This window comes from Poromitra crassiceps (genome assembly GCF_964638095.1).
Source record: "Poromitra crassiceps genome assembly, chromosome: 3".
Taxonomy (NCBI): Eukaryota; Metazoa; Chordata; class Actinopteri; order Beryciformes; family Melamphaidae; genus Poromitra; species Poromitra crassiceps.
Genome location: NC_139625.1, coordinates 9,846,243 through 9,860,524, shown reverse-complemented (window position 1 = coordinate 9,860,524; position 14,282 = coordinate 9,846,243). Strand labels below are relative to the sequence as shown.

Here is a 14,282-nt window from a genome sequence, read left to right as displayed (position 1 = left end):
AGGTGGCGGTATACACCTAAAAGTTTGTATTGCCAAAAAATGCGAAGAAGAAGGAGAAGACTTCATTTGGCAGCTATGGTCCAGCAGTAGCTCTAAAGATGCTGGATCTCATCTCCTTTAAGGCTGAAGTGACATCCATCGTCAGCAGCCTGGCCAGGGCGGTGGTGACAGAGATCTGTACCGCAGCGGAGAAAGTCTCTCTGAATAATAAACAGAGCCAGGGAAACGAGGTGAGCTGAGCTTTAGCTTAGCTTTAGCCACATGTCATGTTACTTTAGCTCAAGTTAACTCCTTCAGCTCCCGGCCAACCTGACTGAAGCTGCCTGCCAAATACATTTCTTTATCGGTATTGCCAAGTCACGCCCTCTTCCGGTGTATTATTATGATTAGTAATAGTAGTAGTAGTAGTAGTAGTAGTCGTATTATTACCTTTATACAGGGGAGCACGATCGTGGGGACTACTTCCGGCTTGTTGCTTAGCAACACCCAAGCTAGCGTTGCTCACCTATGCTTCAAGCCAAACTCGATACAACCCCCCACCCCCCAAAACTGCCAGTTTATTGTTGTCTTGCTTCAAGCTCTCACTAAGTGCGTCCGACTACTATATTATGACTTTAACCTGCTATGAATTATTATTATTATTCTTTTGCAATATTCAGATTAAAAACCGAAGCTCAGACCACGTCCATGTCATTGCTATAATTGTTTGTTCACAGAATTCACATCCACGCTAATTGTTTTGACTTGCTGTCTGCCCCTGGTTCTGGTTGCGTGACGTCAGGGTGTCCCAGAGAATGCTCTCTTTTTCAGGAGTGCCCTGGTCACATATCACACACCTGGAAGCTGACCAGTACAACCAGTCTGATCTGCTGGCCACTGAGCAGCTCCACTGGAGCGGTTGGGGTTAAGGGCCTTGCTCAAGGGCACCTCAGTGGTGGTAATGAGGGAGGGGAAAGCGCTGCCTTTTCACTTTCCCCACCCAGATTTATCCTGCCGGTCCCGTGGATTGAACCGATGACCTTCCGGTCACAAGCTCGCTTCTCTAACCTTAGGACACCTTAGCCCTTTTCACAACGCTTATATACTTTACAAGTGTCGCACCTTGTAAAGTCCATCTTAGATGACCTCTTTGTGGCTTGAGAGAGAATTGTGAACCCAGACTGCTTGTCTGGGAAAGGACGCTGGATTCAGGTTGGATGATCTGAATAAAAACGTTCTGAAAAGGGCTAAGGCCACCACTGCCCCTAAACGAACCAAGTGGTTTCATCTGCCATTAATTATTCCATATAGCCTACTGTATATATATATATGTATATATCTGTGTGTGTGTGTGTGTGTGTGTGTGTGTGTGTTTGTATATACACACACTCACACTCTCTGCATTTTCCCATTGTCTCAGGAGGAACTGGATGCTCTTGTGGAGGATCTGTGTGTTGACGCCATCAACAGGATCCTGAAGGTTGTTGAGTTGGCGGCTGGAGACCCTGAGCCAGCCCAGCCTGCAGAGAGCAACCCAACTCATCTAGGTCACTCTACCTGGTGCGCAACAAACGGTAATATCATATTACAAATGACATGATCGCAAAGAGTTGAACATTTCTTACAATCAACAAAACATTTTGCTTACGGGGGCATGGTGGCGCAGTGGTAGCGCTGTCGCCTCACAGCAAGAAGGTCCTGGGTTTGATTCCTGCCTGGGACACTTTGGGCGCTGAGGGTGCGTCGTCCCCATCCCCATGTTCTCAGTGCCTACTGCCCAGGTGGGCTTGTCAAAAGGGCCTTTCTGTGCCAAGTTTGCGTGTTCCCCCCCATGCTCCCCTGGGGTTGAACCCCCCGCTAAAAACATGCCCAAAAAACCACATAATACTTTCGTCCGCCATGTTTCTGCGAATATGACATCAAGTCGGAAGTCGTGTACCAGCATTTTCCTCCGACTTTCCAACTTGTTTTGACTTGATGGGGCGAACTCACTTTTCAGATTATTCCGAAACCACATGAATGCAACATAGGAAACAAGTTTTGCACTGACTCTTTATCAACTACGTGATTCACGTGAGGCGGGTAACACTGTGTTTTGTGTGTGTGTGTGTGTGTGTGTGTGTCTGTGTGTCTGTGTGTGCGCGCATGTGATGAAGAGCGTCATGTTCGAAACGTCACTCTGACACTTGGTGCAATAAAACCCTGAAACGGATTCAGCGGTTTCATTCCTTTTGTGTGTGTGTGTTGTTCTCAGGTGAAGAAGCCAGCCTGCAGGCCTCTGAGGAGCAGACGTACCTGCTGGTTTATGGGGTCAGTGAGTCCACACGCTCTCTAAGCACATTCTGCTTCGTGCTGTGGGTCAGTCTGCTCTCCAGCCCCGCCCCCAAGCCATTTCCAAGAAATGACAAAGTCCACTGGCCAATCAGGGACCTGTGTCGTAGTTGACAACATAACCGGCCAATCGGGCTGGCAAAACTGCAATGGCGGCTCCTGAAGCAAGGAGTGGTGGTAACGTTAACGTTAGTAGAGTAAATACAGCCGTAAGTGCAGTTATTGCAGAAATAGTCTCATTAATAACAAGAGTATGCACCAGCGGAGTTTCTTGGCGCAAAAGACGTTTTCGCCATTCGTCTGATTGGATTTGGCTACGCTGATTGGCTGAAAGGAGTTGTCTGTCAAGGCATATAGTCCCGCCCACTGAAATCACTGTGGATGGCTGTAAGTCCAGACTGATAACGTAAAGTGAAACAGGATGTGAGGTCACGTTATCAGCATGGTTTTACCAGGCTACACATGTGCCCTTCACTTGGGGTCGTGTTTAACGTGTTTACGACCTGAGTCGTAAACACGTGGTATTCACGACATGTTGAGTGGAAATTCTCTGAAAGCTTCGAGTTCACGACTTGTGACGTGTCTTGTGACATTTTCAGAAAATGTCGGAGGCAATGGACGTGGATGTCATTACTTTTTCATAGTCATTTTATAATATGTCTGTGTTTCTTCTGTCATTATGCCTTTGCATTTCCTGCATTAACGTAGTTTGCCGCTCGCTAGATGGGGTTAGCTAAATCGTTAGCCTCGGCGGCTCACGACGTTTCCTTTTCTTCACAGAGTGCTGTGATCGACTCCACGCTGCTGTCTCTGGAGAGCGGTGAGAACGGTGAGGGGACCTGAGAGCCCACAGAGAAAACATGGACGCTCGATAACCGCTACTTTAAGTCCATTTACTACACTGCCCTCATATTTTACATGGCCGTCGACCCTTTTCCAAAGCATACCACACGTTTTTAGCTGTTTTCATCTTTACTCGATTTTACTCATTATTTCATTTCAAACGTTCAGCTGATAAATAGGGATGCACTGATATATCGGCCGTATATCGGTATTAGCCGATGTTGGCCTTGTTGACTGTAATCGGCAAAAAAATATGCCGATCACTGATTGTGTCATAATTACATTACAGCAGGGTGGGAATTTCATCATTTTAGGGGCGTGGCCATTTGGCCTTCAGTGTCACAAATTTTGTTGAGGACACAAGGCCACATGTCAGGGCACAAAGGCCATTGCTCTATTGACATCGTGAAGGGTGATTTTTCTGAAATGTGTGTTATACACACACAAAACTATGTGTACATTTGGCACATCAAACTGGGTTGTCAGCGGCCAGCCAAAGATCCACAGATCAAGTCAAGAGGCGTCACTCTGCTCACAAACTTTTTTTCCCCTACGCAGTTAATATCATTCCATTGTCATTTTTGCCCACAAAGTCCTGCATCAGAATATAAGCTTTTTACAATCTTTCTTTGCGGGCCAAAATGTCATTTGAATGATTTGCTCAACAGAACACATAATGAGGAAAACAATCTTTATTTTAGCGGCAGAGTGATACATCTTCTCATGATCTCATGAGCTTTGACTTTGGCTGCATTTTGTAGCGCTGCAGGGGCCTGGCAGCTCTCTGCTTCTCACGTGCACTTTTTTCATATGGAGGTTTAATTCAACCTGTTTACCTGTGTTTACTGTTCTCCTCACAGGTGGAAATAAAAGCTTCTCCATCACCTCAGAGTGCCATGCTGAGGCTCCGCCCCCCCCGGGTGACTGCCTGGACCATGAGTACGCCCGGCCCGCCTTGCCCCCGCCAGCCCCCCCCTCCCCCTCGCCCTCAGCCTCAGCAGCCCACAGCAGGAAGCAGCGAGGCGGACGCAGGAAGAGGTAGGGCTGGACGAGAGCATTGGAATCAATATCATGATAATCATAAAGTTTTTTCTAGATATCAATATATATATATATCGCCATATGTATCCAAAACAAGACTAGGCAAGCCTAACCCGGACTGCTGCCACTCAGTGTTGTGCAACTGTAAGTTCACGTAAGAGCTAGCTCAAAGTTCAGTTCACACAGCTTAAAGTGCACATTCAAAGTTCACAATTTTGAATTTTTAACTAAGTTCAGAGTCCCCAAAACGAACAATTCACGTTAATTTCTTCACGTTTTTAATGAGCTGCTCCCAGCTATTCTTTTTCAATAGAATCACCGATATTGCAGACGATAACTGCAATTATTATAAATCACTGATCGTCCCCAAAAACGTTCCCTTCTGTGTGAATATCTCCAACTGCTTTTTTCCCCAGTTGGGAACAACTAGATGGGATGATTAGGTTTTTAATGAGGTCCTACTGGGTCCGGCAATCACGTTAAATTGTCAATAATTCATGTTAATCTCATTGAACCGAATGGTGTTATGATGTCAAGCAAACCTTACATTTTCAAATAATAGTCCTACCATAGCTCATCTTCTCAGTTTATAAGTCAAATATAGACAAGCAGAAATGTGTGTCACAATATTAAAATATCTTCATATCGTCACGCTGTGATGACGACGATAAAAGATCCTATTGAATTGTGGTCCAGCCCTAGGAAGAAGCAGGTGGTGGAGGCAGTGAGCGCAGAGGAGACAGGGGGGCAGGCGTGTGAGCGCTGAGCGGTGCGGCAGGCTGTTCCCGAGCGCCGAGCGCCTGGCCGAGCACGCCGGGCGAGCTCACCCGGCCTGCGCCGTCTGTGGGCGTGTCTTCAGCGGCGTGCTGAAGCTGAGGGAGCACCAGGTCCAGGCTCACGGGCTGCTGCCCTACAGCTGTGAGCACTGTGGGCGGAGCTTCAGCCACAAAGCGCACCGCGACGTGCACGTGAAGGCGCGGCACACCGGCGAGAAGAGCGCCCACTGTGACGTCTGCGGCAAGGGCTACTCCTGCCTCAGCATCCTCAAGACCCACAGGTTAGGGCTGCACCTTACGGCCGACATCTACATCACCATTATACTTCTTCATATCAGTCCATACCATAATCTTTACCATATTAGTCAATGTGTGTGTTAAAGTAGAATTTAACACAGGTATATTTTATTGTGATCGATCAGGATAATATTGAATTATCCATCCATTATCCACAATTGTCCATCCCTACACACACAGGCTCACGCACTTCGCCAAGACGTTCATCTGCGACGTGTGTGGGAAAGGCTTCTACCACGCCTGTCACCTGACGCGCCACAAACACGTGCACCGCGAGGTGCGGCCGTACCGCTGCGCCACCTGTGGGAAGGTAAGTTCATTACGTTTCTTTTATTATGGATCCGGGTTGTCCGTCCGTACGTACGTATGTCCGTCCGTACGATGTTCGTTAACGCGATATCTGAGGAACGCCTTGACGGAATTTCATCAAATTTGTCTCAAACATCGACTTGGACTCAAGGATGAACTGATTAGATTTTGGTGGTCAAAGGTCAAAGTCACTGTGACCTCTTGAACGCCATTTTCAAGCTTGTTAACGCGATATCTTAGGAACGCCTTGACGGAATTTCATCAAATTTGCCTCAAACATGGACTTGGACTCAAGGATGAACTGATTAGATTTTGGTGGTCAAAGGTCAAAGGCCAAGGTCAATGTGACCTCTCGAACGCCATTTTCAAGCTTGTTAACGCAATATATCACGAATGCCTTGACGGAATTTCATCAAATTTGCCTCAAACATCGACTTGGACTCAAGGATGAACTGATTAGATTTTCGTGGTCAAAGGTCAAGGTCACTGTGACCTCACAAATGCCATTCCCAAGTTTGTTAAAGCGATATCTCAAGAACGGCTTGATGGAATTTCTGCCAATTTGGCTCAAACGTCGACTTGGGCGCAAGGATGAAAGGATTACATTTTGGTGATCAAAGGTCAAGGTCACTGTGACCTCTCGAATGCCATTTTCAAGCTTGTTAACGCGATATCTCAGGAATGTCTTGATGGAATTTCTTCAAATTTGCCTCAAACGTCCACTTGGACTCAAGGATGAACTGATTACATTTTGGTGGTCAAAGTTCAAGGTCACTGTGACCTCACGAACGCCATTCCCAAGTTGGTTAACGCCTTATCTCAAGAACAGCTTGATAGAATGTCTTCTGATTTGGCTCAAACGTCGACTTGGGCGCAAGCCGCAAGGATGAACTGATTCCATTTTGGTTATCAAAGGTCAAGGTCACTGTGACCTCTCGAATGCCATTTTCAAGCTTGTTAACGCGATATCTCAGGAATGTCTTGATGGAATTTCTTCAAATTTGCCTCAAACGTCCACTTGGACTCAAGGATGAACTGATTACATTTTGGTGGTCAAAGTTCAAGGTCACTGTGACCTCTCACACACCCAATTTCCAAGCTCTGTAACGCAACATCACAGGAGCGCCTTGACGGAATTTCTTCCAATTTGCCTCAAATGGCGATTTGGACTCAAGAATGAACTGATGGCGGAGGCATAAATCTGCGTTGCGGTCGTTCTAGTTTAGGAATAAATCTTGTTTCTCACTGCAGGCAAGGAAACACTTTAATTTCCACAACTTTTTCAATTATTTTTTAACGTTTATTGGACTATGGCCATCTGCTCTTTATGAACGCACCTGACCAGGACCCAAAGAAGTTGGATACTATAACATTGTGCTTTACGGTTTATTACTGGCTGTGGCAATCTCGTACACCACTGTGCTGCTGTGAAGTGTCCATCTCTGTCTGTCTGCAGACTTTTACGTTGTTTAGCTTTTATTAGTCTCAACGCCAGACCCATGAGAGTTATTACGCTGATACACTACGTTACTGCATGCTGCAGAGCTCTCTCTGGGTCTGATACACTTTCCCTCAGCCAGCTGGGGTCGGAAGTGAACCGTTCACTTGGCCAGTGATGGATTCAGTCTTCCCCAATCAGTAACGACTTTGCGATCAGACGACAGGGGAGGCCCAGCCCATTTTTTTAACCGCTCTCATGACCTGTCACTCATTCAGTTTCAACCCCCCCTACACCTGCTCTCAAACCCCAGAAGTGGCTGTGAAGTGGCACAGACTCATTTATGTTGTCTGCGGAGCGCAGCGATTTCACCGTAATATTTGAGTCTGGGGAGAGACTAGGCTTTTCTATATGAATCTCTCGTTGGGCTGCTTCCTCCTTCTCTCCTCCTTATAAGCGGGGCAGCTGTGGCTCAGGAGGTAGAGCGGCTCGTCCACCAATCAGAAGGTCGGTGGTTTGATCCCCGCCTCCTCCAGTCTGCATGTTGAAGTGTCCTTGGGCAAGACACTGAACCCCAGCTTCCTGCCGACGGCTGTGCCAGCACCCTGTGTGGAAGCTTGCAGTCATCGGTGTGTGGATGACGTGTCTGTGAATGGGTGAATGTAGGCATGTGTTGTAAAGCGCTTTGATTGGTTGGTAGACTAGAGAAGCGCTATATAAATGCAGTCCATTTACCATTGATCTGTGTGTATACATGTGTACAAACCCAAATCAAAATGGCCTGCCCTCTCACCATATTCGATAGGCTTTGGTCCCCAGAGTTAGGCAAAAAGGCCTTTAAATAGCTGTATACTTTTGGACATTTTCACCAAGAATTGATTCAATATGGCAAAATGACTGAAGTATAAAAAGGCAATTAAAACAAACTTTATTTTTGATAAATATCACATCATGGACTGACGACGCTTTGCACTGGACTTTTATTTTATTTTATTGTATGTATGTTTTTTTCTTTTCTTTTTGTAACTATGTGTTGTAGCCCTGATATGGACAGTTTTGTGTGTACATACTGCTGATGTTAATTTAAATTTTGTACCCCAAAAAGAGTGTACTACCCCTTCTTCCTGGAAAAATGTAACCTACAGAAGGACCTGAAATTGTCAGAGCTCATTAGGCGACTATTATTTTAGGATATTGTACCTGGTTCTGGATTGTTGTCTCTTGCACTGCATATTAACTGGATAGTGTGTTATCTTATTTGTAGTGTGTCTGTAGCTGTGTTTCCATTACCCTCAGAAATGCGCAAAATCTAAATATCGCAATAAAAATCGGTTGCAGCAGCAGCAGCAACCGAAATCACAGTGCCAACACCAAGGAGGTTACGCAGTAGGCCGTCCATCTTCCTCAAAGTGGAGTCTCGCGAGAAGAGATTTTACGAGATTCTACGAGATCTCGGAGACGGGACTTCAAAATCAACTTCAATGGAAACGCCTGCAAGTCGCAATTGTACTTGGTCGAAATTTTATAAATATCGCAAGTATTTTGCGAAAAACTGTAATGGAAACACAGCTTGTGACAGTTGTATTTGTCTGTCTGTATTGTTTGGGTTTATTTCTTGACCAGGTCGCTCTTGAAGAAGCAGATTTTAATCTCAATGAGACTTCTACCTAGCCTGATATCAGACTGAACTGTCAACTTGTTACACTCATTTCCAGCTTCTGGTCTGAGATTGCCCTCTGTTTAACACATTTCTACGAGGGGATTCCCCCAGGGGACTTCCCTTTTCCCTAACCAATCACTGACTTACATTAGGTACTTCATCAATTTAAAACAGCCTCGATAGCAGGCGGCGGCGCGCAGCCATAGTTCTTTTTAGCGTTACTCCTCGGCGCACTTGACAACGCCCGTTGAAATGTTCATTGATGCTGATTTGCCACTCGTTATTCCCGCTCAGCACTGATTGGTTAATCCTCGTTACTCCCGCTCAGCACTGATTGGTTAATCCTCGTTACTCCCGCTCAGCACTGATTGGTTAATCCTTATCGCAGGGCTTCACCCAGGCAGAGAACCTGAAGAGCCACCAGGCGGTGCACACGGGGGCTCGTCAGCTCTGCTCGCTGTGTGGGAGGAGCTACCGCTGTCTGAAGAACCATGTGATCAGCAGACACGCCCACCAGCTGCCCGCCGACCAGCTGCCCCGAGCGGACAGCCTCGTCTCCTGCGACGTCTGCGGCAAGAAGTTCCCCAACCCCTCACAGTACAAGGTTAGGTCATATAAACCCCTCACAGTACAAGGTTAGGTCATATAAACCCCTCACAGTACAAGGTTAGGTCATATAAACCCCTCACAGTACAAGGTTAGGTCATATAAACCCCTCACAGTACAAGGTTAGGTCATATAAACCCCTCACAGTACAAGGTTAGGTCATATAAACCCCTCACAGTACAAGGTTAGGTCATATAAACCCCTCACAGTACAAGGTTAGGTCATATAAACCCCTCACAGTACAAGGTTAGGTCATATAAACCCCTCACAGTACACGGTTAGGTCATATAAACCCCTCACAGTACAAGGTTAGGTCATATAAACCCCTCACAGTACAAGGTTACCGTAGGTCATATCATTATACTGTCATGTAAAAACGTGGACAAAAATCAAATATCACAATGTTTTTGACCAAATACCTTTCAGTCAGGAACACTCTCATCATAGATTTAACCATTTATTGCAACAAATTGAAATGCAGTTACTGTATGATGGCTCCGCTCTCCCTGGATTAGCCAATCAGGGAGCGCAATGCAGAATCCTCCCATGGGTATATACAAGGACAAATGCTGCCTTCCAGACACCTGGGACGTGGGTGTTTCCCAGTGGAAAAGTCCCACCCCTCCACCTTCAAAGCTTTCCAGAGCACAAAGGCAAAACGCAACCAAGAAACATGGCGGACCGCGTCAAACTTTTTTTTGTTTGGCAAATAGCAAGACAGCTTAACAACGAGCAGAGCACCCTCCTTACATATTTAAATGAAAATGAGGAGCAGCAATGACACATAATGTAACAGACTCTATTATACATTTTATTTAGGCACTTCATACTTTGGACTACATACTCCATGGTTGCGGCCATTGTTGTGTGACGTCAGACAACTGGTTCCCAGCCTAGTGGGGGTAGATTTGTTTTCTCCCAGTTTTCAAGTCGGAGCTCCCACTTTGAGTGCCGTTCCAGCGCACTTTTCCTAATAGGAGGCCAGAAAATCCGAAGGTCCCAGTTGTCTGGAAGGCAGCAAAAGCAAGACATTGAGACCAGTGTAGAAGGCAGCCATATTTAGTAAAAGTCCATTGTTGTTGTCATTAAGGTGCACAGGCGGAGCCACACGGGTGAGAAGCCGTTCCACTGTGATGTCTGCGGTAAGAGCTACCGCCTGAAGGAGACACTGCGCGACCACGGCTACACGCACAGCGGGGAGAAACCCTACCGCTGCTCCCTGTGCTCCAAGACCTTCAGCACGGCCACCAGCTTCCTGCGCCATCGCAGCATCCACAGCGGGGACACGCCCTACGCCTGCCAGGCCTGCGGCAAGACCTTCAGACTGCTCAGCTTCCTCAAGGCTCACCAGCAGACCAAGGCCCACCGCAGGCTGAGCCAAGCCGCTGCACAGGCAGTGTAGCACCTTAGCCAGGGCAGGTAAGGGCCAAAATGCCCCAGGAAATCTTCGATGTCTCTAAAAACTCTGATCGAGGGGCAGAAATTGCCCCCCGAAATTTCAATGACTACTTGTTCAGTGACTACTTTATTTTCATTCAGTTAATTTAATTTTCATTTCCATCTCTATTCACGAGTTTCCGGGTGAGACCGTGGGCGCTTCCATGACACCCTCCCTCCCTGTTTCCAGCTGCCGGTTGCCTGTTTCCGCCCAGGACCGTTCATAGCGAAAGAGACTGAAAATAATCATAATAATTGTTGTGACTTTGTACCTACCTATGTCTTGTAATGGAGCCCCCCAGCACAATAATTTCACACGTGCATTATTGTACAACGGAGTGACAATATCTTGAATCTTGAAAGAGAGAGACCGCTAAAGCTACGTTCAATGACCAAATAATAAGAGTTCCGGTTTGGACGTTTAGCCTTCAAAACAAAAGCGGCCGCTATGCAACCACATACTATTTTTAGCAATTTCGGCTAAAATAAGCCCATACAGTAGGAGTGAATTGACATTCACCTCGTTTTTGTAAAATATCGCCGCTATGCAACCACACAACGTTACTATTTTTAGCCATTTCGGATAAAATAAGCCAAACGTTCCCACTTTTTCACAGCGGCGCGCACCTCCTTGCTAGTGAAGAAAATGTAAACAGGAAGTCGACAACCGGCTACCGCTGAGAATCATGGGAAACGTAGGTCCAGGAATAAGGTGAATAACACACACTCGGCACCTGCAAGCTGGTTGCCAGAAGATGACGAAGAACACACTCACACAAACAGCGCTGTTGTTCACACTACGCTTTAGCAACTTGATGCACGATTAAAAAAAAATTTAAGTGCCCGCACAATTTTCTAAATGCCCCCATTTTTTAAACCGTGGTGGCAGAAGTTGCCCCCAAAATATATATTTTTTATTTCCTACACTGGGCAGACGAGGCTCGAAACCCACGATCTCAAAACTGACTGAAGCTCGAACCCATAACCTCAATACTGCTGGGCAATAATCCATCTCTCTGAGCCACACTTCTTAAGACGGGTTTTCTCTGAGCTTTTCAGTTTTTCATCCGGGTGTCTCCTTTCAAAGCTCTCGAACAACTGGCTAAGGCTCGAACCCACAACCTGCAAACTGTCACGCAGCTGTCAAACTCTGTGAGCCGCAGAGTCTCACAAGGTCAAGTCATTTGTGTCAGAGCTTTTCAGCCTTCACTTGAGTTCCTCAAAGTCCAAAGCTTTCACTGAGGCTCAAACCCCAAAACCTCCAAATTGTGGTGTGGGCATAGGTGTCATTTACAATGGAGACGTGTCCCCACTATTTTTCAACACAGAAAATAGTGTAAAAATATCTGTGTACTCAGATATGCCTAGTCAAGAGGACTCCCAGATGCTGATTCACACGGGACTAATATCAAATTATTTAATATTATATGATTATAGTTTGGTGAAATATGGTAGGTCATTTGCAATGGAATTTTTACTTGACAAATGACCCTTTCCCCACTTCACGTAATATCACAGACGGGCGTTTCGCTGAAAACTACCTACATTCAAGTGTCGATAACTAAAGAATGGATGAAGGCACAATCAAACTTTTTTCCTCCCTAGGAAAGTAGAGCCTCTCTTCTTTCTTTTGGGATATACGTTTACATAGTCTGGGTTCCTACGCTGTATGGAGATACTAAGATAGCATTTTTGGTCCATATCGCCCAGCACTGCCAGAGAATGTGGGTTCTAGCTCACCCAGATAAACATACGAATGTTGGGCAGAAGGGTGGTTGGTTCAAATCCTTTCCTCAGATGAAATGTTTCATAGATATTATTCAGATTCAGATTCAGATATCTTTATTTGCCATTGTGTAAAACACATAGGAATTTGTTTTGACATTGACAGTGTGCGCATTCCTTAATCTTTTCCACATATAACAACAAGACAACAACACAAACATAGCACAGTGCAGGAGGTATAGATATAAAGTGCAGAGTTAAGGAACATAGTGCAAAGATGTCCGGTGACACTGCCTAGGGGGCAGGGGTGGGAGGGAACCCAGAGGCATTTAGCAGCCTGGCGGCTGAGGGGAAAAAGCTCAGTCTATGGCGGACCTTTGTAGCCTTCGGCAGCCGCAACCGTCTCCCAGAGGGGAGCAGGGTGAGGAGGCCGTGGCCAGGGTGGGAGGGGTCGGCCATGATCTTTCTCCCTCTCCTCAAAGCCCTGGAGTCATGCAGGGACTTGAGGGAGGGCAGAGGACGGCCAATCACCCTCTCCGCAGAGCATATCACCCGCTGCAGCTTGGCGAGATCTTTTGCAGCTGCAGCAGGGAACCAGGTGATGATGGAGTGTGTGAGGATAGACTCAATGATGGCTGTATAGAACCGAGCCATCATAGTTCTTGACAGTCTGAACTTCCTCAGCTGCCTGAGGAAATACAGCCTCTTCTGGGCCTTCTTTAGGAGGGCCATGATGTTGAGTTCCCACTTCAGGTCCCGAGAGAGGATCATGCCCAGGAACCGACATGACTCTACTTGGGTCACCTGAGTGCCTCCCAGCATGATGGGAGGGGGCGGGGCTGCGTTCCTCCTGAAGTCCACCACCATCTCCACTGTCTTTAGAGCATTCAGCTCTAAGTTGTTGTTGCTGCACCAACTCTGTAGCCGCTCGATCTCCCTCCTGTAGGCCGACTCATCCCCATTGGAGATGAGGCCTACCAGGGTGGTATCATCCGCAAATTTCAGGAGTTTGACGGATGGGTGGAGGGAAACACAGCTGTTGGTGTACAGGGAGAACAGGAGTGAGGACAGGACACAGCCCTGCGGGGAACCGGTGTTGGTGGACCTGGAGCTGGAAGTGCACTTCCCCAGCTTGACCCGCTGCGACCTGTTGGTGAGGAAGCTCGTGATCCACCTCCGAGTGGACTCCGGCACTTGCAGCAGGGACAGCTGGTGCTCCAGGATGGATGGCAGGATGGTATTGAAGGCCGAGCTGAAGTCCACGAACAGGATCCTGGCGTAGTCGCCTGCAGTGTCCAGGTGTTGTAAGGTGTAGTGCAGAGCCATGTTCACGGCATCCTCCGTGGATCTGTTGGCTCTGTATGCGAACTGCAGTGGGTCCAGTACAGGATCTGTGATGCTCTTCAGGTGAGCCAGGACAAGGCGCTCCAGGACCTTCATGACCACAGAGGTCAGGGCGACGGGTCTGTAGTCATTTAGGCCCGACACCTTGGCCTTCTTGGGGACGGGGATGATGGTCGAGACCTTGAAGCACGCTGGGACGTGACACTGCTCCAGCGAGGCATTATATTACTATAGATGGGTCACCGCGGGCTCAGACAATTCTAATGGTAGTAATTATAGCTGCTGCGCAGCAATGGGTCGTGGCCGGCCACAACTCATTGCAGACTTGATGCTTGCTGGCGGTGTTTTATGGGACTGGATGCTTGCGTGTAAAAACACACACTGCTTCCACTTATATAGGATGAGCCAAGAAGGATTTATGACATCACAATTGCTCGAATGACATCACTGATGGCATCACAATTGCTGATGACATCACAAATACAACCTAATTGCC

General features: G+C 47.0%; 1 protein-coding gene across 1 annotated transcript; it reads left to right on the top strand.

Moving 5' to 3' along the window:
- Positions 1 to 98: 98 nt before the first annotated feature.
- LOC310772953 (uncharacterized protein) lies at positions 99 to 10,682 on the top strand (the record flags this gene model as incomplete). Its single annotated transcript, XM_083632909.1, has 9 exons — positions 99 to 230; positions 1,400 to 1,526; positions 2,234 to 2,337; positions 3,091 to 3,139; positions 4,014 to 4,191; positions 4,946 to 5,251; positions 5,448 to 5,577; positions 9,063 to 9,278; positions 10,371 to 10,682. The coding sequence occupies 9 exons, from the start codon at positions 99 to 101 to the stop codon at positions 10,680 to 10,682; spliced, it is 1,554 nt and encodes a 517-aa protein (XP_083489035.1).
- Positions 10,683 to 14,282: the final 3,600 nt, after the last annotated feature.